At 45.1% G+C, this 26148-nt stretch overlaps 1 protein-coding gene across 2 annotated transcripts in view; it reads left to right on the top strand.

Moving 5' to 3' along the window:
- Window positions 1-21956, top strand: part of HDAC8 (histone deacetylase 8) — a 182580-nt gene extending 160624 nt beyond the window's left edge. Inside the window, exons 10-11 of one of the 2 annotated variants that reach the window (XM_019747973.2) lie at window positions 4519-4624; window positions 21416-21956. In XM_019747973.2, coding sequence (XP_019603532.1) covers window positions 4519-4624; window positions 21416-21438 — 129 coding nt within the window. In that variant the 3' untranslated portion in view covers window positions 21439-21956. The remainder of the gene's footprint in view (window positions 1-4518; window positions 4625-21415) is intronic. The other variant, XM_074323460.1, reaches the window with a different exon arrangement.
- Window positions 21957-26148: the final 4192 nt, after the last annotated feature.

Raw genomic sequence — 26148 nt, 5'->3', positions numbered from 1 at the left:
GCCTTCTCTCTGATCTCCCTACTTGCATTCCTCCCCTCAAATTCCACTCCGTTGTCCACACTGTAGCCAGTGAGCCATCTAAAGTGCACAGCTGACGTGTCCATTCCCTCAAATTTACGAGCTCCCCCACACTTACATTCACTTGTCCCACAAATAGTCCTTTACCACCTAGTAGGTGCAAGCACTGTTGTGCCCTTGTGGACCGTCTATCCTGGGATAAGGATACATGCCTCCCAGCCTGGTGTCTTAATTCTCCTCGCGCCCTACGTTTGAGACATATCAAATTGATTTCAGTGCCTTAAATGTGCTGTTGTGTTCTACACTCCCTGCCTTTGCCCTGGCTATCTTGGGAAGGCCTCCCACCCACCCACCACGTCCGCTTTGCAGATGCCCGCCTCTACACCGTCCCTTTCTCTGAAGTAGTTTAGAGGCTGATGACCAGAATGAGCTGGCTTCAAATCTCAGCTCCACACTTCAGGTGTCTGAAACATAAGAAGCCTTTAATAAATGTTAACTCTTACTACTTTTATCTGTACTGTTATTATTATGCCTCTTACCACACAGTTCTGTAATAATCCCTCCTGCTAAACATATCTTGCCATCTTTGTACCCCAGTGACTAACCTAATCGAGCACATAGTAGGTATTTAGTAAAAGGATTGGCTGCTCCAGGCTTATGGCTTGGCTTCCTATGAGCAAATAGGACTCTGAAGGAAGAGCAGCAACCCGACGGCTTCTTCTGAATGTCTTTGGCACCAGATGTCTACGTGCAGGATCTTGACACTGCAGGGCTGAACTGAACAAGAACTGAGTGATTTTCATTTCTTTACTCTTTGACTCTTGGGTCGAGAAGGGACCACTACCCTAAAGTAGGCATTACCTTCACCTGCTATACCTCAGCCCCACCTCATACTTTCCCCTTCCCTCCTTCCCACCACTGTGTGCGCCTCAAAAATGTATAAACTGAAACCCAGAAAACAAACGGGAAAGGGGTGGAGAAAGGTTAGCACCTCCCTCCTTCCTTTGCTGAGATCAAAGCCCGCCGCCTTTTATCCCCCTCCACCTGTCTGGAATTGGGATTGTTGCTTGCCCATTTCCTTTCCTTTCCAGGGCTGGAGGGCAGTTTCAGGGTGGGGCCTCAAGCTATTTCTAGTGCTGGCCAAATCCCTCCACCCTAACTTCTCCTTTGCCTGTGTGATCAGATTTCCTTTCCACCTCGCCAGTAAGTAACAAGTGGCAGGAGCCTGGAACAGGAAACTGTGAGAGAAGTCAGTTTCTCCAAAGGCCCGAGGTGGAGGTAATGGCTCGAGCAATTGGGGAGGCCCTGGGGCTGCAGAAGGAACAGGCTTTGCTTTCTGCCTGGCAGCTCCCAGTGCTTGGTGCAATATCCCCCAGGGCATAGGTGAGGCAGCAGTCAGGCAAGGCCTCATGCCCCAGGAGAAGGGGATTCACACTTACTGAAGTCCTACTATGTGCTGGGCCCCTGGCTAGGCCCTTTTGTATCTGTTATCTCAGCAATTCCTAACAACGCAGCCAGCTCAGCATTTACCATCCATCTGGTAGCAATGAGCAAACAAAGATAAAGAAGCTGTCCTGAGGCACACCACTAAATCTGGGCACGAAAAGCCAGCTCTGCCTGACTCCAAAGCTGGGGCTCTTTCTACGTCATCACGCTGCCTCAAGAGTCTAGAAAAGCTATTACTGGTATGAGTTCACTGTTTGCATTATTCCACAGAATTAGCTGAACAGCCAGTGAAACCTTTTGTGAATTCATGGAATTCAACAGAATTTTAAAATAAAGGTTTAAAGAGAAGCTTGAATGACTTGAGTTCAAATCTACAGAAGGTGCTGCCTTTGCAGAGTTCGTAACCCAGTAGAAAACAGTGATCAAGTGTGAAAATAAAAGCATGCTATAACACAGAAACAGAGAAAGGCCACGCGAGAGCCGGAGAGGGGGGCAGGCCACCACCTTTACCTTAGATACAGCCTCTGCCTTGTCAGTGCCTGCCGCTTCCCTCAGCCCCAAGCGGGACCAGCCAGCTGCCATGTGGAACTGGATCACAAAACAGGAACTCTCTGAAATCGTCTGTGTCTCCTAGCCTAAGAATAGAGCAAATAGGCAGGACGTGAGCGTCATATTTGGTCGACGCAGGTGGGAAGCTGTTTGGGAACCCAGGCTTGCCTATTACCTGCTTCAGCAAAGAATGGGTTATTTAGTGGCTAGGTAAAGCCAGGTGCTAATGCAACCAGGATAAGACGCTCAATCCCAGGACAGGCAACTTCTGTCACGTGGCAGTTCTGGCCCCAGCTGACCGTCTTGCAACTGTATGCTCTTGGTCAAAGAGGGGACTAAAGTAGGAGAGTACATGTAACCATGGAGAAGGCACTCAAAATGAGGACATGTTGTTCCGAACACTCAGCCCTAAACAGATAGCTGACCGCGTGTCTTACTGACAGGAGAGGCAGCGTTGTTGCTTTTGTGGATGGACGCAGACATTGTGTCCTCCTGCACCTCAGCAAGGCCCCCTGCCTCTGATTTTTGTAGCACTTTAATGCCAGGGCTTTGGGGTCTCCCAGACTGGTTGCTGCGATCGCTCTCTCTAAACCCGTCTTTCCGTACCCGTGAAATGTGTATACTACCTGACACCCTTGGGAGGAGGAGACGCCGCCTAAGGAGAGAGGGCCACACCTGTTTGAAGCCTTCTCTCCCAGACCCAGGCCCGCAAAGGTTCTCAGGCTTAGGCTGAGGGGCCCTCCTTGGTTAAAAATACAAACCTCTCAACTGTCTTTGATCATAACAGGGGGTTAGTTCTGGATGTGTCACCAGGTAACCCCTCCTGTCTGTTTCATATATTGGGTTGGTGGAGACGATCTCTACTCAAGGCCTCTTGTATCTCTGGAACTCGGGGCTTCAGGCATCAGCATAGTAAGTCCAGCATGAAGGAACTAGGCCCATCTCTCCGTTATAGGTCAGTCCAAAACAGAAAGAAAAATAGTCATAAGCTTTGTCACAGCCTTGAACATTGTCCGTTTAATTAAATGTGTAGAGTTTTCTGTCATGGATGCGCAAAAGCTACCTCCCCATCAAATGACTCCCATGGAGTCCACAAAGATACTGTGAGAATCCCTAGAGATTGTTCTGCAGCCCGCCCCACGGTGCCAGATGTACATCCAGACTCTTAACAAGGACAATTTGGTGGCAATGGCAGTCACCCTGGATTATTTTTTAGAGGCTCCTTGAATGACATCGAATTCATGACACATATCAAGATCCCTTTTTGCATGCCCTCTGTGCCACTTTTTTCAGTGCAATTTGAATTTCCCTGGCTTCCTTAGCGCCTAACAATATCACTATTGAAAGCACATAATGTTAAGGACCATATGCTCTCTCTCCAGAGAGTGTGCACAAATACTATTTCTGTTAAAAACTAAACAGAAATAGCAGCTTTGCATATTTCCCATTCAAGACTTACCCCAATTGAATGATTCCCTTTGTTGTGGAGTGTTTTTCCCCAAGCGGGCCCCAATAGAAAAGCTGAATCAGATATTGTGACTTACCAAAGGTCACAAGGACTCATCTAGTGAGCTAGAAATAGAATCCAAAAACCTTTCTTTTGATTCCCTGAATTTAAAAACAAATAAACTCTACTACAGAGAAAGAAAAACTGAAGTGGAGAAACTAGGCTTGTTTGACATGCCGGGGTCAGGAAAGTCAAAGCAGCTGGAACGAGCAGGCGGCCGCCATGGTCTGTGAGGACCGATAAGGTGAATGAGATGTAGGTGCTGTCTGCCTTCAAGGAGCTAGTAACGCAGCATGGGGAGAGCAGGTCCCTGGCAAAAAAAAAAAAAAAAAAAAAATGTCTATTCAAAGCAGAATGTGCTTGTGAACAGCTAAACAACCCAGAGGAGGTCTTGTCCATCTTCGTAGCCCCCACAACAGCATGTGATGTGCAGGCAAGCACTGTCTATTTGTTGAACAATGGCCGTAAGAGAGGTACCAACAGAACACTCTGGGGGTTGGTGGAGAATGAGGGCCAGCTTTGTGAAGGAGGTGATATTTGAGCTGTGCCTGGAAGGATGGGGAGGTTTTTCACAGGCAGCAGGGGTTGGGGGAGGGCGTTTGCAGGCCCCAGGAAGGAGCGATGGCAAAGGTCCTATGGGGGCGGGGGGCAAAGCATGGTATGATTTCAGAGTGCTCAGAGCAGGCCAGTGTGGCTAGAGAAAGGCCCCGGGGAGGCAGGAAGAGCTAAGGCTGGAGAGAAAAGTTGAGACCTGAGCACACAGAAGCCTAAACACCGTGCTAAAGAGGCTAGCTGTGGACTGTCACTGCAGGTTTGGAACAAGGGGAGTGGCACCGCCAGCACAGGCCTTCCTGCTGCATTCTCCTGCCCTGCCCACCTGGGCCTCCTTGCCTTGTCAATAGCGGTGGGTTTCTTTTGATTGTTCTGTTTGTATGTGGTTTGCTTTGGAGGTTTTCTGTGGTTTAGTTTGTTTTTTGGCCTTTCCCTTTTCCTTCCAGTTTTTCACAGCATATGGTCCTGATTATGTGCTGGAAATCACGCCAAGCTGCCGGCCAGACCGCAATGAGCCCCACCGAGTCCAGCAAATCCTGAACTACATCAAAGGTGAGCAGCACCCCTTGAGTCCTGCCCTCCTCATTCCACCCAGCTTGTGGCGGCCCATCGGTGGGGCCTTCCCCAAATACCATTTGTCACCGATTTGGGAGGGAAACCTCTTCTTGGCCTGATGGATTGTACTTGGAATTCCACACTGGCCACTCTGCTTGGGATTGTCATTTGGCCAGCTAATGTCACCTTCAGGGGCACAAAAGATTCGGCTTTGGGCACCTCCAGTGGAAAACAAATTCTAAAGTGCGCTCTGGAACCCTTTTTTCTTTTGAAAGGGCGATAGTAAAACCCTCTTTAAGATGAGGAAAGTTCAAGTCAATTCAGACTTGGCGGAGAGCGGGGAGGTGCCTGTCACAGACATTCTGTTCAGTGTGCTTCCTTGGTCCTGACAGCCTTGAGAGACTCTGGGCCCACAGTGAATAGTCAGGGAAGCACATGCGCAGTCCGACCCGGAGCACTAGAGTTGGGGCTGGCCTCTGGACACAGGGAACATGGCAGTCATTGGGTTTGTGCCCTGTCGGTCACACTGCCCCCCTCCCAACCCCAGCTGCTGCTTCACAACTCAGCTCACTTTATACAGCATTTTTAAAAGTGGTTTTGGCATGTGTCTTCCTGTTTAATTGAATTTGTGTGTATGTGTGAATAGTTTTTTGGATCCTAATTATTTGCAGAGTTAAGAAGCCAAGGGTATCATATCGCCCATCCTGGAGACTGAAATCCAACTAAGATAGCACCAGTTCCCCTGCCTTTGCCTCCCTTGTTGGAATAGAATGCAGCATGAAAGGGAGCCCTGTTCTGTGCTGGAGTTAGTCCTAGGGGATGCGTTGTGTCCTGGGGGGGTCTTTGCTGAGGGTGCTATTAATGCCCTATTCTCTAACAGAGCCCAGTCTGTGCCAATAGCCAAATCCGTAGGGAGGGACTCCACGTCCAAGGCGCCTTTGGCCTGAGAAAATTTGTCAGCTCATAATTCATAGACTCATAAGCTTATGGTCACAGCACAGTTTATTGCCTCTCTACCGTGTCCCATAGCCCTCAGCCTTCCCCTGACCCTAGAGTTTCAAGCCACATCCCTCTGGCCTCTCAGTCACTAGTGACCCCACAGGTCCTCACTTCCTAACCAAATCTTCCTCCCTTATCCAACTTCTCAGGCCTTTAAAATCCCTTTATTCCTGGCCCTTCTCCAGTCCTAATTAACACTAGCGCTCCCACCCTAGTTTCCTCCTGCCCCTCTCACACCCGGGGCACATTTCCTGTTTCCTTTGGGACTGATCCTGGACCAACTTCTCTTACCCGTCTTCCTTCAAGCTTGCCATTTTCCCCTCATCCCGGCTCTAAATCCTGGTAGAGCACATACAAAGCAACAAGATCAGTGAAAGTAAGCAAGTTTCTGCAGCTCACAACTACATATATGCCCTCATGCTTTCCTGCACACACACCCAGACATATATCTCCAGACAGTGATGACATCTTGCTATTGAGGAAACAGAAATGACAAGTAAGAGAAGACATAAGGAATTCAAAGGGAAGAGAACTAGGAAAGGTAAGAAACCCAGAAGAGGAATACATTTTATAAAAGATTTGAGATAAAAGACTAGTTTGAGGATTGGTGGGAAAATGATAGAAAACCTTAAAGGACATGGAAGTTACATGGAAGTCAAAATGTTTTAAAGATTCTAACAGGTTAAAGCAATATTCTGATTGTAACATACTGAAAGTAACCTGGGAGCAAATGTATGGACCAGGAAATGGGTCCTCAAAACCAACTGGACACACACAAGATGGGAAGATGTGTCTTAGCAGCTTTTTGTCTGAAACAGAGGGATTTTAGTGAACACAGAGCTCAGTATGAGTCACCAGGGCAAGGTGACCTCCTGAAATGCTGATGCATTATCAACCTCGCTTTAAAAGGGCGCTCGACAGATAGGAGCTTGCTCCCACAGGCCGTCTCTGAGAGGCTGGTACAGAGCACAGGGCATAGACAGTACATGTGGTCACAGGGCACAGTGCTGGGACCCATGGGCACATAGTACACAAAGACAGATTTTCATTCAGTAGAAGAATCTTCTAACAATTAGTGTGACAGTCTCTGTCATTGGAGACATACAAGTAGGGGCTGGACACTCAGTATAGGGGCTCCTGCACTGGCGGAGCGTGGTTGTACTAGATTATTGTTAGGGTTCCCTCCAACCCTAAGATTCTAGGGTGCTGTACATTAAAATGAGAAAATCAAAAAAATTAAAAGAATATGATGAGAGTGCAGGGTTGGTAGATGACTCACAGTTGTTGGATGGAGGGGAGGTAATGCTGTGTATAGGAAAGAACTGATGAGAAGAAAAGAAACTAAGTGCTTTAGAGTGGGCGTGGAGGAGCCAGAGAGGGCGGACAAGAAGTGGAGTAGCTATAGTATGCTAGGAATCTTCAGATTTTCCATTTAGCCATCCCTTTCATATTGACAAGGTCTGGTGTTCTAGCCATGCAAATGAGCAGAGCACACAAGTCCAGAACCAAAAAGAAATTCAGCTAAATGTAGAAGAAATGAGGCTAGAAAAAAAGTCCAAATGTTGCTAAAAAATGGCCAGGCTAACCTGCTATACTGAGACCATGCCCCTCCAGCCCGGTGACGCATGCTGCCATCAGATAGTGCGTTGCCATGACAATGGTCAGTGTGAAAAGGCTGCTGAAATTTCTGCATTCTGAAAGATTTTCCTGAACCTGCCTACAAGACTGTCATTTGTTCTTGCATATAAAAACTTCAGCGAGGCTGGCCATTTCTAGCCTTTCTCACCATGCCTCCTGCCTTGCTCCCCCTCCCCACTAAAAACAAAGCAGGGGACGAGGGACATGAGGCACAGTTTGATTTGGGGAGGTGGGATGGCAAGGAAGGATGGGTAGATTAAGGTCTACTCCATGGGAAAGAGTTAGCCAGCATGTCTCGTTAAATTTGTTCATCCTTTGCGTCTGGGTTTCTTTTCTTTCTCACCACATCCCTTGGAAGCACAAAAGATGAGATTTTTGACCTATTGGAGATCAAGCCTGAGGAGATTCATCTTATAGAGAAAGATGCATTCCATATGCCACAGGATGACTGGAGGGACAGGCAAATTGAGACCTCACCTTATCCCATCCTTTCTGCCCATTAGTCTATCCAATAGGGAAAAAAGAGAAAAATAAAGCCACGGAGAGTCAACTCAAGCTTTTAACTTTATACAGAAAAAAGCGGTTTTGCTCCCACAAGTTGCTCTCCTCATGCCAATGAAGCTTGAAGATGTGTATCGCTGGGCCGGCCCAGTGACTCAGGCCGGTGGCTCAGGTGGTTGGAGCACCGTGTTCCTAAGGTCACCGATTCGATTCCCACATGGACCAGTGGGCTGCGCCCTCTACAGTTGAGATTGTGAACAATGGCTCTCCAGCCGGAGGCTCCCATGGGCTACCGTGTGCTGCCATGAGCGGCCGGTGGCCAGTGTGAGCGGCCGGCAGCCGGTAAGAGCTGCCGTGAGCTGCTGTGAGTGGCTCACCAACTGCCTCAGTGGGGTGGGGGAAGCACAAGGCTCATAATACCAGCACGGGCCAGGGAGCTGTGTCCTACACAACTAGACTGAGAAACAACGGCTTGAACCACAGTGGGGGGGGAGGCAGAATAGCGGGGTAAAAAAAAGATGTGTTTCACTGCTCACAGGAAGTGTGGGTTAGAGTGGATCACTCAACCTAGCTCTATCTTGTTTGCCTTTCCTCTGGTTGACGTGTTCCAGAGGGGTTGGCTCACAGTAAACCTTCCAGACTTGGCACAGTGCTCACATGCCCAATCTCCAGAGGCGGCTAGCTCCTCAAGCCTGGCTAGCTAGCTCTGCATGGGGAAACAGGGGTAGAGGTTGTCTGATGACATTTGAATCAAGTAAAGGTCCCTAGGGGCCTAAAACCTTCATGTTGTAGTGCAGGAGCAACCTTCTGGGGGTAGGGGTGGGGAAGGGAGGGTGAGTTGTGCATATGTTGTATGTTAGAATTGTAACTGGGGGCTTCTACACTTGCTCTGAGTTCCCAGACTATACCCCAAGTTTGCCTGTGATAGGGCTGACACTTGAGAGCGAAGGTCTTCAGTGCAGTGTTGGGGAGATGGGCCAGCAAACTCTGCAGGTGTGGGGAGAGACGACACAGGGGAAATAATAAGAGCTACTATTTATCTTGCAGATGAGGAAACCAAGGCTCGGAGAAGATGAGTGACTTGGCCAAGGTCACCTTTATTCATACACTCAGCACCTAGTCTGTGCCACGTGCGGTGCTAATAGGTGATGGAGCAGACATTTGAACACAGGCTGTTTGGCCTTTCTGGTGCCCGACCTCTCTGCAGTGTCACCCCTAGTAGGCCCTTCCCACCCTTCCATGTGGCTGATCAAAAGCACCTGAGATCTGGTGTCTCCCCAGAGATGAGAGGAAGACAACCATGGGTAACACTTGAAATTCTGGCCCCTGCCCTAGGCCTTTGAGGCCTCCCTAACCCCCCCACCCCTCATCATCCCATCATCCCACCACACTGTAATTGAACCTTCCAGAAGGTGGAAGAAACTTCCGCTGCTTGGAGGATGCTCTGGTCACCAGCCCCAGCCTGCTCAGCCTCCAGCTGGGTGGGCAGCACCTCCTCTGGCAGCCTGAAGTTTGGGGTTGACATTCTTCTAGGGACTAGCAGTTGGGGCACCAAGTGTGGTGCCCCAGGCTTCAGGTGGGACTCAAAACGACAGGAACTCTGAAAAGCCAAGAGGAAAAGCTGAAAGGCAGGGTTGGTTCCAAGATACACCCAACCATTTGCTTTAGGGCTTTTGGAAGGACTTTGGAATGGGATTGTGGAGGATACCTTGAGCAAATTTGCATGACTTTAGTGAGGATCTGGGTGAAGTCTGTCCCTTATCTCCCCTTGCCATTGTCCCAAGGCCTTTCTGTATTCCTCTCCAGCCTGCTGTGCTTCCCCATTAACCAGGTTCCTCTTTCTTGCTTTACCAAAGAGTATAATAATTGAAAAGGTTTGTCATTGTGAAACAGAAAGATAAGTTCAAAACTATGATCCTGAAAATGTTATAAAGTCCAAAATAAAAATCAAGGTTGCTCTTCAACAAGACAGCAACTTAGTAGATTTTAAGAAACTATGAAAAGCCATGGCCGGTTACTTGTGAGGACTTGAAATGTCTACCTAAATCCGGGAGGTGGGAAGTACCACTACTGAAAGTCCAGCATGCACGACCATGTGCTGCATACCTTACCTACATCGTCTCACCCAATCCTCACAATTATCTTGTGAGATGGGAAACTGGTGCCTGAAGACGAAGTGCAATATGCCCGTAGTCACATAATAAGCAAGTGGTGACTTCAGGATTTGCACCCAGGCCTGGTGCCCCTCCTGTCGTTGGCAGTACTGCTCAGTCAAATCTATTCATCATCCCCTGTCTGCTTTCTCCAGTCACCCCTTAGTAAACACTGCAATGTCTCCCAAAGGGGTGTTCTGTACCAGGTCAATTTTAAGAGGTATTATTGTGTCTCCACTTCAAGACCCAGTGAAATCAATCAGTGACTATTCTTTGGAACGTCTCATGTGCTTGGTGCCAGGGGAAATATAAGAGATGTTTAAGATGTGCTTTCTGTTTCTGATAAGCACTGGAGAAGTCTAGGTGAGGAGACAAAAGTAACCCCCTTAGACAGATCATGAGATAATAATGACTGATGCTGTGTTGGAGATATGGAGTATGACTTTAGAGAGACTGCTTGCAGAAGTCAGAGGATTTGACTAGATAGCACTGAGAAAGTGCTCAGATGCCAGGGAAACTGGATGGGTGGGGGTCAAGGGCAGATGGCAGGTTCCCTTGACTAGCAGGCTGAATAGTCTATATTGGAGACAGTGAAGTGGGAGCCATTCTAGATTCTGGAAGGAAGACATGACTTGATGCAGCAAGAGTGAGACTGCAAGGGACTGAACTAGAACAGTGGTGGGAATGTACTCCCTATGCTATTCCACCTGTGCGCTTGGCTGAGAGCTGGTAGGAAGACAGTATCTACTTGGAGGGAGGTCAAGGAGAACGGAAGAAGATAACTCTGATGTTTCCAGCCTGAATACCAACTGGGATGGGAGCTGTTGGTTAGTTTTACAGAAACACATACTTGATATGTTCTGTTTTGATACATTGCATTTGAGGTGTGAGACAATGTCTCCGTACATCTACATGGAGGAATTTCTTGCAGCCAATTACAAAGAAACATTCAAAGATAATTGGATGACACAAGAATATGCTCATGATAGCAATGTTAAGTGAAACAAAATAGGATACAAATGATTTAATACAAAATAGTCTCAATTTTGTAAAGATGCATAGTGTTTGTGTGTGTGAGAGTGTGTGGCTATGCACAGAAAAACGCTAGAAGAAAATATACCAAAAATGCTAGCAGTAGTTACTTTTGGTGGTAGCATTGGAATTATGGGTAATTTTTTACTTGTTCTTTATTCTTTTTCTGTATTTTTAAAAACTTCTACCACAAACGTGTATTCCTTTTACAGTAAGAAAAAAACTGATACATGTTTGGGGTTTTTTGTTCGTTTGTTTTGTTTTTTAAGAAAAAGACTATAATCTTTTATCAGACCTTATGTTCCAATTTTTCATTTATAAGATCCACTGTACCTGAGTTCAGCTGGGAAAATAAGGGACTGCAGAGTTAATATTTTACATGTCTCAGGTGCTGTTTCCTTTCTTAGGTATTTTCTTAGGTACTTAGAAATTCTAGGGTGCTTCCATTTGTCTTGCAAAGCAAGTCCTCCCTTGATTCACAATGTAAAGCTTCTTCTGCAGAAAATCCAGACAGCTCCTTAGGACCAACTCCCTTTCCAAAATTTTCATTCACTCCGAGGCAACTGTTTTAGTCTCAGTCTTTCTGGGTTTTCTCTCCTGCCCCATTAATCTATTAGTCTGTTTCTTCTCACAGTCTTGATTACTGTAGGTATATAATAAATCTTAAAATTAGGTAGAGTGGTTCCTCTTTCTTCTTTTTCAAAATTGTTTTAGCTACACTTGTTCCTTTGTCTTTTTATATAAGCTTTAGAATAATCTTTTCTATATCTACAAAAACTCTGGATGTGATTTTGTTAGGAATTGTGTTAAACTTGTATGTCAATTTGGGGACAATTAACATCTTTATTATGTTGAGTCTTCCAGTCCATGAAAATAGTATGTCTCTCCATTTATTTAGATCTTCCTTGGTTTCCTTCATCAGCATTTTGTAATTTTCAGCATGCAGATCCTGAACAGGTTTTATATCTAAGTCTTTCTTTTTTTGAGCTATTGTATTTTTCATTTTGGTTTCCATTAGTTCATTGCTGCTATGCAGAAATGCAGTTTTTTTTTTTTTTATTGCACTTATATCCTGTGACCTTGCTGAACTCACTTATTAGTTCTAGGTTTTTCTTGTAGATGCCTTAGGATTTTCTACATACATCACCATTCATCTGCAGATAGAGACAGTTTTATCTCTTCCTTTCCAATCTGTATGCTTTTTGTTTCCTTTTCTTGTCTTACTGTGCTTACTCGTCCAGTATTATGTTGAATAAAAGTGGTGAGAGCAGATATCCTTGCCTTGTTCCAGAAGTTAGAGGGAAAACAGTTAGTCTTTCACCATTAACCATGATGTTAGCTGAGGTTTTTGTAGATTTTCCTTATCGAGTTGAGGCAGTATCCCTCTGTATTCCTAGTTTTCTGAGCGCTTTTGTCATGAATGGGTGTTGGATTTTGTTAAATACTGTTTTTACATCAGATATACTAACACGGATATATATGTAATTTTCTTCTTTAGCCTTTTAACATGGTAGGTTACATTGATTAATTGATTTTCAAATATTGAACCAGATTTGTATACCTGGAATCGACCCCACTTGGTCATGGTATATTGTATGTATATTAGAATTCTATTTGGTAATTTTATTTGCTAATATTTGGTTGAGGATTTTGCATCTATATTTATGAGGGATATTAGTCTGCAGTTTTCTTTTGTGTGCTGTCATCTTCTGCTTTCAGTATCAGGGCAATACGAGCCTTATGGAAATGAGTGCAGATGTGTTCCCTCCTCTTCTATTTTCTGCAAGAGATAGTATAGAATTGATGTTAATTCTCCTTTTTAGTAAAATTCTCCAGTAAGATCATCTGGACCTGGAGATGTCTTTTTCAGGAGATTTTTCATTTCTACTTTGATACCATTGTGATCAGAAAACATGTTTTGTATAATTTCAATTATTTTCTATTTGTTGAGGTTTGTTTTATGGCCCAGTGTATGGTCTATCTTGGTACATGTTCTGTGAGTGTTTGAAAAGAATTTATATTCTGTTGTGGTTTGGTGGAGTGTTCCATGAATATCAGTTAGATCTTGTTGATCGCGTTGTTGAGTTCTTCTATATCGTTGCTCATTTTCTGTCTACTTGTTTTATTATCTGAGGAGGTAACGTTTGGGAATAGAGCAAACTGAAGGGAAAGAGCTTTGCAAAAATTGGGGTGAAGAACATTCTAGATGAAGGAAAGAGCAGGATCAAAGACCCTGAGGCAGGAATGAATTTGGTCTGTTTAATGTATATGTTTTAATGTGCTTTAGAAATATAACTGTCTCATCAAACTCTGATTTCACAGATAGCATTGTAGGATGAGGTTAAGTTTTAAAGAAGAGTCTGCATAAGAGATATAAGTGGGGTATGAAGACGGTGTAATGTTGACAGTATTGAAGTTTGGGAAGTGAAGTCGTCTCTGAGGTAGATAATGTTATTATCCCCATTTAACAGATGAGAGAGCTGAGGCTTATGGAGGTTAATTTACTTGTGCATGGTCACACAAACAAGTAAGTGAGGGAGCTGGGATTCCGCATGAGAGACTGAAGATCATACCCAAGGTTTAGAGAAGGAGGAAACACGGAAGTTTCTTCTGCCCGGTGGAGTTGCTGGTTGTTGCATATAAGAAACCAAGAACTTTTGAAGAACAGTTGGAGGACTCTAATGTGTTTAATTAAGCACTTTTTTTCTGTTTGTCCAAACTACATGCCTAAAGCAATTATATCGCTTATTCCTCTCAGCCTTTAGCTGTAAAATAACCAAGGGGGCAAAAGGAAGGTTAGCACTTATTAGCGAAAATAAGGTCAACCACTCTGGGTTCTGGAATGCCTAAGTGTTGACAGTTGTCTCAGTCTACCCCAGGCCCTTGAACCAACTGAGATTCAGGTGCTAGCTCTAGCACAACTGCCAAATCCAGCAGTGCTGAGGGGCGTTTCATGCCAAAGTAGGCAGGCCCAGCCTCCGTAGCCTTGCTGTCAAGAGGCAGCCTTTGCAGGCTTCTCACCACAAAGTTCCAGAGGAAGCTCTGCGGACATCCCATCCCATGGACAGGGACATCCCCAAGCCACACTCAGGCTACCAAAGAGCTCTCAAGTGTTTTGAGAAAGGGAAGCATCTTTATTGGCTCCTGGTTTCCCACATCCTTCTGCCTCTTTGCCGCTTCAAGCATATTTGGAGGGAGATTTCATGAAGATTTCTAAATTGAGTCAGAATTTCAAGTCTATTGTGACATGCAAATTAGTCCTGCTTGCCTGTTGGCAGCAATGCAGCTGAAGTGCCTAGAGACGGGCCATAAAATGAAAACATCAAAGTGATTAAATGTGCCCGAAGAGCATAATTGAGTGCATGAATAAGAGAAAATAAAACAAATTGATTTTCTCCAGTGCCAGAAAAACAGAATAATTGAGAACAAAATAATAGACTTTGAAGTAATCAAAGTGAGGAATGCACCATAGTGACATAGAAACAGCCAGTTGTGGGAGAGATTTATTGTGTTTCTGTTATCATTTTTACAACTTTAATTTCATTAGCTAATAAATACAAATCAATTGAAAAATCAGTCAACCAGAGCGGAGGCAGTCTCAAGCCAAGATTTTTATTCACATCTCTAAAACAGGCTGAGGCGGTGATCCTTAATCTATTTTCATAGGCACACATATCCCCCGTGAGCTGGAAAACAAGTCTGAGAGGCCTCTCTCCCTTGGAGGTGATGATATTCTCTTCTGCCAGTCACTTTCCACATATAGGTTTACAGATTCAGCTTTCAAAAGGGCCGCTTGTATAGCTCGCCAAGATTTCCAACAGACAGTTCCCTGAGTACAGCATCTTGGTTTACAAAGGTGACATTTTCGTGGCACTGACCAGCCATTATGGCCTTACGGTCATTCTGAATTCAGGAGCACCTGCCACTCTCGCCATAGTGTTAAGCATCTGTCGCTCACTGCTTCCATTATCGCCCCCACCTCCCCTCCCCCCCCCACACACACACACACGCAAATGACACTGAAATCTAATCTAAAACCAAGAAGGCCAACAAGAGTGTGCCACCCCTTTGGTTTCTGGGAAGGATCAGGGCAGGGAGCTAGGCTGGGACCCTTCTCATACTGACTGGGACCAGGTGCTGGAAGATCACAGAGCAGACATGAGAACTATTTATATGGCTGCTGCAGGAAGGAGTCCCTCCACTTCAGGATGTGCAGTGGTGGCTGACACATAGGACTGGAATGGCGGCCTTCCTTTCACAGCCCTTGAGCCACTCTGGCAGCTGTTGGCACCTCCAGATGTTCATGACACACCCTACCTCAGGGCTCCACAGTTAGCAGCCATGCCTTTGGCTCCAATAAAGGTCTTTGGGACCATTGGGACTGTAAAGCAGGGTGTGCAAAAGGAGTTGGCAGTGCTGAGACTGGCACTGCCTCCTGGCTCAATCAGGATGGCATGGTTAATCAGGATGGCAGGCCAGGCAATTTGTCCTGGAGAATTTATCTTCCAGGAAGCACCTAGAAGCTGAAAGGCTTCTGACCTTCCAGTGGCATCCAAGTCCTCATCATGAGATGACTGTTGGCATTTAGCTCCTTTGTGCAAGAGAGCAAGAGTTTGTCTCCAGTTCAGGCCTAAAATCCCAGCTTCCATTTCCCACTGGTGTTTGGGTGGAGCAAAATGGAGCAAATGGCTTTCACAACCCTAAAGCATTATACAGATGTAAGGCTGTATTATTCTTTCTGCTGCTGCTATTCCCATTATCCTGGATTTCCCAGCCCAGAAGTTGTGTCTGAAAAAGAAATGTGGAGAAAGCACATGGACCAAAGAACCTGGAGCTGGGACTCCAAAATGCCTGAAAGGCATTGCCTAGCCCTGCAGATAAACGACTTGGAGGCTGAGCTCCATAGGCTGGCTGGCTGGCAGGCGAGCAGCCCACTCCTGTGATGTCACCTCAGTTACTTGTGCCTATCCTTCCACATAGAGCCAGCAGATTTAGGCACAGGAGGGGAGAAAAAGTGAATCATAGGCTATTTTAGAAATTGCTTTGATTCCATTTGAGACTGCAGTAGTCCCTTGCAAGCTAAGACCAGAGCACCCTAACCATCGCGGTAATATCCTATAAGTGCTGATATCCTGTAAATGCCAGAAGCTGGTGGGATTAATCCAGAGCCTCAGGTTATAATTCAGGTCAGAGGCAGACAAGTGGTATTTGGTGGTTATAGTTAATTGTCATTGAAAGGCTTTCTGATGACAGGAGGGATGTGCATTCCAGGGTAAGCAATATAGTTGATAATTAAAAGCTCAAATGAAATCAGCTCTCCATATCAGCACATGCCCAAGGCTTCACAGAAATCCTGTGTTCTGCCATTGTTCCCAGGTGGAGAGTGAGACCCTTATAGGTCCTGGATGATCTGGCCTCTGGCCATCTCTCCAGCCCCAATGCCCCCTCTCTGACCCTCATCCTGTGCCTTTATACATCCTGCTCTGTTCCTGCCACCTGGAACATTCTCTCCCCCTTTGCTCTTCAAGATGCCACCTCCTCTGGGAAGCCTTCCACACCGTCTCTTTGTATGCCCTTGGCACCCTGTATGCACTGGTATTTTATTGCCTTGCTGCTATGGACTATGATTTGTTTGTCTCCTCACTAGACTGAGAGCTCCATGAGGGCAAGAACTGTGCCTTTAGTACTGATGTCTACAGTGGGCTAGGGGCTGGGTGCTAGGGTCCCCAAAGTGTGCCTCGTGTACCTCTGTAGAGAGACAATTTGAAGTGACACAAAGACATTTTTTATTTTAATAGTTATATTTGTTTGAATGTGTTTTAAAATGTAGTTAAGCATAAGTCTGCTACTTATTATTAATTATGATGATGATGATTCTTATTATTGCTTAGGATAGATGAGGCCAAAGTAGGTATTAAAGTTTTTAAAGTTAGTTGATAAGATATAAAGAAAAATATTGTTACCATTAATACAGATGTTAAGTAGATATGACATTTCTGAAAGGAATACTCATATGATGGAAGCTTTGGAAACACTTTCCAGCAGTCCCAGAGTTGTTTCTCTGTAGTGCCACTCAGCCTCCAAGGGTTCTGGGGTCACCCCAGCATTCCTCCAAACTTCTACGACACTCACTGTCTTCAGAACCCGTTTGCCACTTAGCCCGGTGGCATGGATGCTCCTTTTGTAAGCATATGTTGGCGCCCCTTGACCACATTTGCAAGGGCCTTAAGAGCAATGAGCAAACTTTGAAGCACTGTGGACTGAATGGGGAAGTGCTCTATCAGTTGCCCCGTACCTCTACAGATACCCATTCCTTCCATGAATATTTATTGAGCCCCTATTACGTGCCAACAACAGAGTGATGCACAAGACAGACATGGAACTTGTGATGGGAGATGAACAATAGGCAAGTAAACACACAAGATGTCTTCAGTGTATTAAGTGCATTGAAGAAAATAAAATAGACAGAAAATGAGTGACTGCAGTGGCCACTTAGATTGGATGTCCATAAGGTCTCTCAGAGGTGACTTTGAATTGAGACCTAAATGATGAAAAGAGTAAGAAATGGGGATATCCAGGGACAGAGCATTCCAGGCAGAAGGAATAGCAAGCAAAAGAAGGGGGGAGGCCTAGGAAGGAAAAATGGCTCGTGTGTTCCAGCAATAAGAAGAAGCCCCATGTAGTAGTAAGAGACAGGAGATGGCCCGTACCCTGCCGGCCTTGGTAGCTAGGTAATTTGGATTTTTTAAGAGTAACTTATTTTATTTTATTTTATTGATATTCAATGCTATTGTATATTTCAGGTGTACAGCACAGTGGTTAGACATTTATATCATTTATGCAGTGATCCCCCTGATAAGTCTAGTGCCCACCTGGCACCATCCATAGTTATTACAGTATTACTGGCTATAGTCTGTATGCTGTACTAGTAATTTGGATTTTTTTCTAGGTGTGATCAGAAGCCATAGAGGGTTTTGAGCATAGGATTGATGTGGGATGCGCCAGCCACATGTAACTAGTGGCTAACATATCAGGCCGCATAGAGATAGAGCATTTCCATCATAAAGAATGTTCTATTGGGCAACACTGCTCTACTTTAAAAAGACTAAACATTACAAGGATACAAAGACAGGTCACAGACTGAGAGAAATATTTGCAAAACACATATCCAATGAAGGACTGGTATCCAAAATATACAACTTAAACGTCAACAAGAAAACAACCTGATTAAAAAATACAACAAAGACCTAAACAGATACTTCACCAAAGGAGATATACAGCTTGCAAGTAAGTGTATGAAAATATGTTCACTATTATGTCACTAAGAAATTGCAAAAAGAACAATGTGATACCATTACACACCTAATAGAATGGCTAAAACCAAAACACTGACAACACCAAATGCTGGCAAGGACATGGAGCCACAGGAACTCTCATTCACTGCTGATGGGAATGCACAATGGTGTAGCCACTTTGGAAGACAGTTCTGCAGTTTCTTACAAAGCTAAACACAGTTTTAACATACAATCCAGTAATTGTGCTCCTTGCTGTTTACTCAAAGAAGTGGAAAACTCATGTCCACACAAAAACCTGAACATCTGTTTATAGCAGCTTTATTCATAATTGCCAAAACTGAGAGGCAACCAAGATGTCATTCATTAGATAAACGGATAAACACACTGGTCCATCCAGACAATGGAATATTTTTCAGAGCTCAAAAGAAATGAGCTATCAAGCTACAAAAAGATGTGGAGGTAACTTAAATGAGTATTGCTAAGAGAAGGAAGCCAGTCTGAAAAGGCTACATGCTGTATGAGTCCAACCACTTGACATTCTGGAAAAGGCAAAACTGTGGAGACAGTAAAAAGATCAGTGGTTGCCAGGGCTTTGGGGGAAGGAAGGAAGGATGAAGATGTGGAGCACAGGATTTTTATGGCATTGAAACTACTCTGTGTGATACTCTAATGGTGGATACATAACAGTATACACTTGTCCAAACTCATAAAATTGCACAACACTGAGAGTGAGCCCTCATATAAACTGTGGCTTAATAATGAAGTATCAATATTCATTCATCAACTAGCAAATGTATCGCCCTAATACAGGATGTCAGTAATAGGGGAAAGTGCCTGCCAAGGGAGGAGAGGGACTGGGGGGACACAAGAACTCTCTGTACATTCTGCTTAGTTCTGTAAAGGTAGGGTGACAATCTAATTTATTGTGCAAACCAGGATATTTGAGAATGAAATGGGGTGTTATAGATGTAAGTCAGAGCTGTCCTACAGATAACCCAGAGATCACTAACTGGGAGCCCATGAGCCACAACTTGCCCCCAATATTGTTTTCTTTGGTCTCACATGCTGATGTCCCACACAGCGTTCCTTAAAAATGTAAATCAGCTGTCCACGTTTAACACTGTGGAAACTCCACATAAAAATGTGAATTTCTGGCTTCTCTTGGAAAGCAGGAAAGATGTGGGCCCACATTCCTGCCCAGTAGCGAAAGGGCTAGAGCTGAGGAGCAGCTGCCCTCTTCCTGCAAACCTTCCTGTTTGCCACAGACCCCACCTCTCCCTTTTGCATCTCTTACTCCAGGCCACGTGTGAGTTTCCAATTTATCATCTTGCTTATATTTTGGTTTTGTTTTATTACGTAATAGAGTAAAGAAAAGGGCAAACTATTTCTTATCCTCATGTCATGATTCAATGTAGGAAAAAGAAAAAAGGATCAAGAGGGCTCCATATATCTTGCGTCCAGTCTGCTTTACTCTATGTCTCCCCAGGCCCCAGACCATGCCGGCCTTTAGAATTTTCTCAGGCTGCCACCCACTGCTGGAAAAGCTACATGTGAGGGGAAAACAATGGGCATTATTTAAGCTTACATTTTTATTGTTACTCCAATTCAATATTGCTCATCGTCAACTTTTGGTGGAAATTCTTTCTGTTGTTTTTCTTAATTGCCTCCAAATGTAACAGGAGAGTAAGACGGAGCAGCAGAGAATGCAGCACCCGGCTTTCCTTTTTGTAAATGTGTTGTTGGAGCACTTGCACACGGAATTTTGTTCCTCGATGCATCTGCTCATTCATGAAGCCTCCTCAGCAGAGGCAACAACACAAGCAGAGGCCCATGGGACACAGTAAAGATGTCGAGGGGCCTTAAACTAGGAGGTGAAGAATCAAAGAGTACCCACAGATTGTGAGCCTAAAGGTTGAAAACACCAAAAGCATGATCCAAAAAATTAACTTTCGCAAGAGTTAAGAGAATGAAAAGATGAGTTACACACTGACATAAAATATTTGCAAATCATATAAAGGATTCTCCAAACTCAAGAGTAAAAAAAAATCCAATTAGTCAAAGACATGAAGAGGACCTACAGACAGCAAATAAGAGCTTCAACCTCATTCGGTTGTCAGGGTTTGGGGGGTGAGAGTGGGGGGTGGGGAGGAGATCTTTGTGGTGATGGAATAGTTCTGAATCTCCTTGTGGTGGAGGTTACATGAATGTACACATGTGATAAAATTGCATAGAACTATACACTTACACACACAACTGAGTACATGTAGAACTCACGAAATCTGAATAAGATCTGTGAAAAGTACCAATGTCAATTTCCTAGTTTTGATATTAAATAATAAATATGTAAGATTTTGCCACTTGGAGAAACTTGATGAAGGGTACCTCTCACTACTTTTTTTTTGCAACTTCCTGTAAATCTATAATAATTAAAAAGCTAAGTACCCAAATAAAAAGGAATGAACTATTGACACACCAGAAATTTGCATGAAACTCAAAGGCATTATGCTTGGGGAGATGGGGCAAGGAGAACACTGCAGAAGGACTAAGTGAGTAAACTTTTGATGCCTAGAGCCCAGTCCTGTAGGATTTCAAGTAGTCGCTTGTCCCTCAAAGACCCTTAGGCCTGATGGCAGAGGAAAGCCCCCAGTTCATATTACACAGGTATTCGCGCAAGAAAATACTAGGAGGGTTGCTTGTGCCCTGCTAAAGGGGGAGAAAGGTTTATTGGGGGTGGGGCAAGATTTGATGCAATTAATGACGTGTGAACCCTGAAAAGTGTGGCCTGAATGTGTTTGTGTGTGTGTCTTAAAACATCCATTCGTTTAGCTCATGACCTGTATGAGCTGGGCACTTGGGCTGGGCTCAGCTGGGTGGCTCTCCTGCTGGTTTGGGCTGGGTTCACCCAGCACTGCAGGTAACTGGCTGTCAAAGGCCTCACCCATGTGTCTGATGGGTGACTTGTGGTTGCTGGGGTAACTGGGCCATATGTCTGTTACCATCCAGCAGGTAGCCTGGGCTTGCTGGTTCATATGTTGGGGTCTCTGGGTTCCCAAGAACAGCCAGAGAACAAGTCCCGACATGCAAGTGCTTCTTTTTTTTTAACAGGTTTATTGAGGTGGAATTCATGTATGTCACCTGAATTTGAATTTTGTTTTCTGTCCTGTTTGCAGGGAATCTGAAGCATGTGGTCTAGTTGACAAAACGAGATCAAGTTTCCAGACGCGAAGAGCAGTGCCTGTAATGAAGACAGTGTGTGGAATTTGTGACTGCAGGGGAAATTTGGAAGAAATTACTTCCTGAAAATTTCCAAGGGGTACCAAGTGGCAGCTGGCCTCCTGGGGTGAGGCAGGCAGGCACCCTAAAGGCTTCAACTGGGCCTAGGGGAAGAGGCATAGTTCCAACATTTAAAGTGTTTATTTTTTAAAAACACACAAATGCCGTTTTTAATCTTTGAAAATTATTTTTAAGCAAGTTGGGGAGGGGGTATTTTTATTTTCTTAAAGGAGACAGATCAGAAGTTGGGGGAAAGCAAGGAGCTTTAGTCACCAGTTTGTGGGGCAGAGGGAGCTGAAAGGCCTCAAGACCATTGAGGTGGGTGGAGCCTTGGCAAAGCAGGCGTGGTCAGCAGACTGGGAGGTGCGAAGAAGTTCACTTGTGTTGTTTTTATGACTGTGGATCTATTTTATTTTTAATAAAATCTTTGAAAACTCACCTCTTTGTCCCAGTGTCCTCATGGTCAAGTACCACTGATGACACACACCGTTCTAAACATTTCATCTCCCTGAAGTGTCAAGAATAATCTTGTTTCCATGTTCTGCTCCGGCCCAGCCTAGGAAGCTGACTCTGGGTGCTGGACCCTACTGAGGACTAGTGTGCCCTCACTAAGTCCTGGGGACAGAAGACCAAGCTCTGTCCTATGCTAGGGACCCTCTATGGCCCTGTGATCGTGGAGAGGGTCTTGCTGTCCCTTCCTGGGGAGTGACTCTTCGATGGGAAGGGCAGGTGGCATGTCAGGTGGAAGAGGGGCATTCTGATTAATAGAAGCGCCTTCCCTGTCAGGTGTAAACAATCACCTGCTGATGAAAATGGGATATAGTTGTGATGTGCTGTTGTTAGTGTAACCGCTAGGAGAAGGCAAGATGGCGATGGCAATGACCGTGCCAGGGAAGCATTCCCTAGAGGTCCAAAGCCGGGCCTTGTCACGTGAGTTGTGCTTCTCCAGGCCTGGGGGTGCGGGAGGGGGCCTTCCGTTGAAGGCAGTGGAAAAAGCCTTGAACGTGTCCCGGGATGGGAATAGCCAAGCTTTTATTAAACAGCATCAGGGCGCCTGGTCTGCTAGGAATACCAGTCACTTCAAATGCCCACTATTCTAATTATATACTCTTGGCTTGAGGGCAGTTTCACTTATACCAAAAAGAAGTGGCATTAAAAAATAGAAGAGGGGGTAGGTGATGAGTGGGGCGGTTGGATGGGTGGGAGGGTGGCCAAGGAAGGCAAAAGGGAACTCTGAATTCCCAGCCTGCATGAGACCTCCCGCCTAGGTTTGTGGACTCAGAGGCTCCCATAATCCCAGTCCTTCCTGGGGGACCCACCCCCAAAGTCATCAACCAAATTCCTGTGAAGACCTGGTCCCCAAGGGCAACCATGTGGCAAAGTGCTGAATGATTAGTGCCCCGTTGTCCTTTCAAGGGGAATGGACCTGAGCAAGAAGGGGCCCTTTCCCACTGGGCAGCCAGTGCTACCTTCTCACCTCCTCTGGCCCCAGCATTTAAGAGCAAGGCCTCCCATGGGGCTGCACCTGTTGCGGAGAGAGGGCACCACCTCATCAGCCTTCGGGACTCTTTTCCATTTGATTCTTGTTGAAAACATTAAGCTAAAAAATCGCATAGATAGAACTAGGAATAATTTTACATTTTTGAAATTTAAAAGCGAAATACTCAAAGGTGGGCAAGGTAGTCACAAAACAAGGAAGACAGATTGAGTGCCTCTGCTCAAGTCTGAAGTCACCAAACTGCAGGTGAGTACGTGAAGCTCGGGATATATCAATTATACCTTAGTAAAGCTGGGTTTGAAAAGGGGTGCTCTGCTAAGACTCATTATAAGTACCTAGGAGGAAGAAAAGGACTGAAAATGAAAGCCACCAAAATACTGAGGTGGGCTTCTGTGGAGGACGAACATAGAAGCATGGTTTCATTTTTGTTCTTTCTACTGTTCAATCTTTTCCAGTTTTTCTCTGGCAAGCATGGTCTAATGTTATAAGAGAAAAGTAAATAATAAACTTTGAAAAACTGTGTGTGCGGGGTAAGTTACAGATCAAAGTAATTCAAGACCCGCGGAGAGGAAGAAGAGTTTGTGCTCAGGCCCCAGGGCTGTTCTTGCCGTCAGGGAGGTTGATTTCCGACTCACTAGGCTGGAGAGGGTCTTTCAGATAAAGTGATTAGAAGGCCGGGCCCAGTGTGCACCAGTGTGAGCCTGCTTTCCCTTCTGGAAACAGCAGCTTTTGTGCCAGCAAGTACCAAGCACAATAACCGTAATAATAATGCAAAGCAAGCATTGGAATATGCCCCGTTTTACAAATCGCTTTCATTTATAGGAGGTGGCGATCCACCCTGCTGGGTGGATATTGTCATCCTGACTTCGTAGATTAGCACACTGCACTACTCGGTTTGAAGTAACTCGCCAAGTTGTATGTAAGTGGCAGAGCCAGGAAGCAAACCCAGCTGGAGCTGTGCATTCCCTCACTTTTTTCACTGGCCCACACCTAGAGCCACTAAAATATTTTTAAACTGTGACTTTGTAGTAAACAACTTTCTTACTGCTTCCAAAGTCCAAGCTGGACCAAGCCACACGCTGCTCCCAAGACCTCTCCACATGACAACAGCATTAATTCGTTGTGTGCTTTTCAGCAAGTTATTCAACCTTTCTGGGTCTGTTCCCTTACCCGTAAAGTGGGGCGAATAATTCTCGTACTTCATGGGCTATTGTGAGTGCCTGATGAATTAGCACAGATGGAAGGACTTTGAAAAGAGTCTAAAGCATTGTGTGCAGGAGGGCCTGCCATGAAAATGGGCCTGAAAAGGCCGACCTCTGAGGAAAGCCCAGTGTTCCCAGGAGCCCCCCGGCCTCCACTATCCCAAGGCCGCACAGGGGCCAGGGAGACTGACAGGGACAAGTTTAGGCTGTGTGTACAGCTCAAGGGTTAAGAAAATACCCATTTCAAAAAGAATATACGTATATATTGGATATGCCTCTATTTGCTTAAAACATCTTTGGAAAGATACACAAGAAACTGGGGCACCTTGGTTGCCTGCAGGCAGGGGAAGCAGGTGGCAGGTGGCAGGAGAGTAAGGGAGACTTGCCGTGTTCCTTTTTGTACCTTTTGATTTTTGAGCCATGTGAATGTATTACCTGGTCCAAAAAAAGTAAATAAATAATTTTTTTAAGTCAACGGAAAAATCCCAAGCCAGTTTCCCTTTGGGGGAGTGGATCTGCCTGTGAGCTGTCACAGAGAGAGCAGTATATTTCCAATTCTATATTTAAAAGACTCTTTCTAAGGCAGAAAGACTTCTTTATAAGAAAATCAAATATTGTCATTCAACAAAAAAGTTAGAAGGGGGAAGAAGAGCAGGATAGGGAGGAGGAAGAGAAAGAAGGAAAGCAAACAGCCTTCTAGACCAAGCAGGTTTTGACATCACTAAGCCCCTACACACAAAGTTCCAGCAGCTCCTCCTCCCCTGTCTTTGCCAAGAACCAGTCCCCATACCTCCTGCTCAGTGCTGGGCCCCAAGCTGACGAGCAGTGCCTTGATGTGCATGCAACATATGCACACACTTCAGCCTCGGACCGTCTGGGTTTAAGGCCCCTTGCTATCACTCACTAGCTATGGGGTATTGGCTAAGTAAGTCACTCTTTTGGAGCCTTAGTTTCCCCATCTAGCAAATGGGTGTAATACATTTGCCTACCTCAGAGGTGGAATCAAGGGATCAAGGGGATAGTGGAAGGGAGGCACGTATTAGGTATCAGCATGCTGAGGTTCCAGGCTTCAGGAACTAGGGAACTGGGATGCAAGTTCGTGTGGCTGGACATGTGTACATTCTGCTGGGGCAAGGAACCAGAGCTATTATGAGACTCTCAACACTCCAAGGTGTTTTTATGGTCCCCAAAGGACAAGACCTACAGCTGGAGAGGTAAAGACACACATGAATACAGCCTCCTAAGACAGGACCCGCACTCTGGTCCCGCACACTGGTCCTTCACAGTTCACAGCCACAACGTCTCTACTTCAGTAAAGTGCTGTGGCCACCCCATGTGAAGTAGCCACCCTGCGCTCTCTATTCCAAAATATCATTTATCATCATTTTATTCAGCTTTCATGTACTCCCCCGCCCCTGCACACACACACACACACCACACTCTAGGAGGCTGGGGACTTTAGCAGTGAGATCACTGTACCCATAGTGCCTGGCATGGTACCTGGAACCTATAATTCTCAATACATAAGTACTGAATGGTAGAACTACGTACTAAAGCAAAACAATTCCTTATATGTGGTTATCATGGAGGCACAAGCCATGCAGACTGCGGCAATCATTACACAGAAGCTGACCTTGGCCAGGTAGCAGGAGCAGGCATTCCAGGCAGGCACACAGAACTTAAGGAAGTGACAAGCAGTTCGGTGTTGCTGAAACACAGAATATTAGATAATATTCAAGCAAACCAACTGCAAAAATGTATTAAGACAACAAAGAAAATTTGGACATGGGCTAGGGGATGTTAAGAAACTATTGATAATTTTATTAAATACGATAACAGCATGGTAGTTATATGTTTATTTAAGTCCTCATCTGTTAGAGATACAAAGTGAAGTATGTATTTGTAGGTGAAATAATATACCTGAAGTTTA

The sequence above is a fragment of the Rhinolophus sinicus genome, chromosome 18 (genome assembly GCF_057876585.1).
Source record: "Rhinolophus sinicus isolate RSI-liver-muscle chromosome 18, RSI-T2T, whole genome shotgun sequence".
NCBI classification, from domain to species: domain Eukaryota; kingdom Metazoa; phylum Chordata; class Mammalia; order Chiroptera; family Rhinolophidae; genus Rhinolophus; species Rhinolophus sinicus.
Note: the sequence above shows the minus strand (reverse complement) of the source record. Positions and strands in the feature narration are given on the sequence as shown.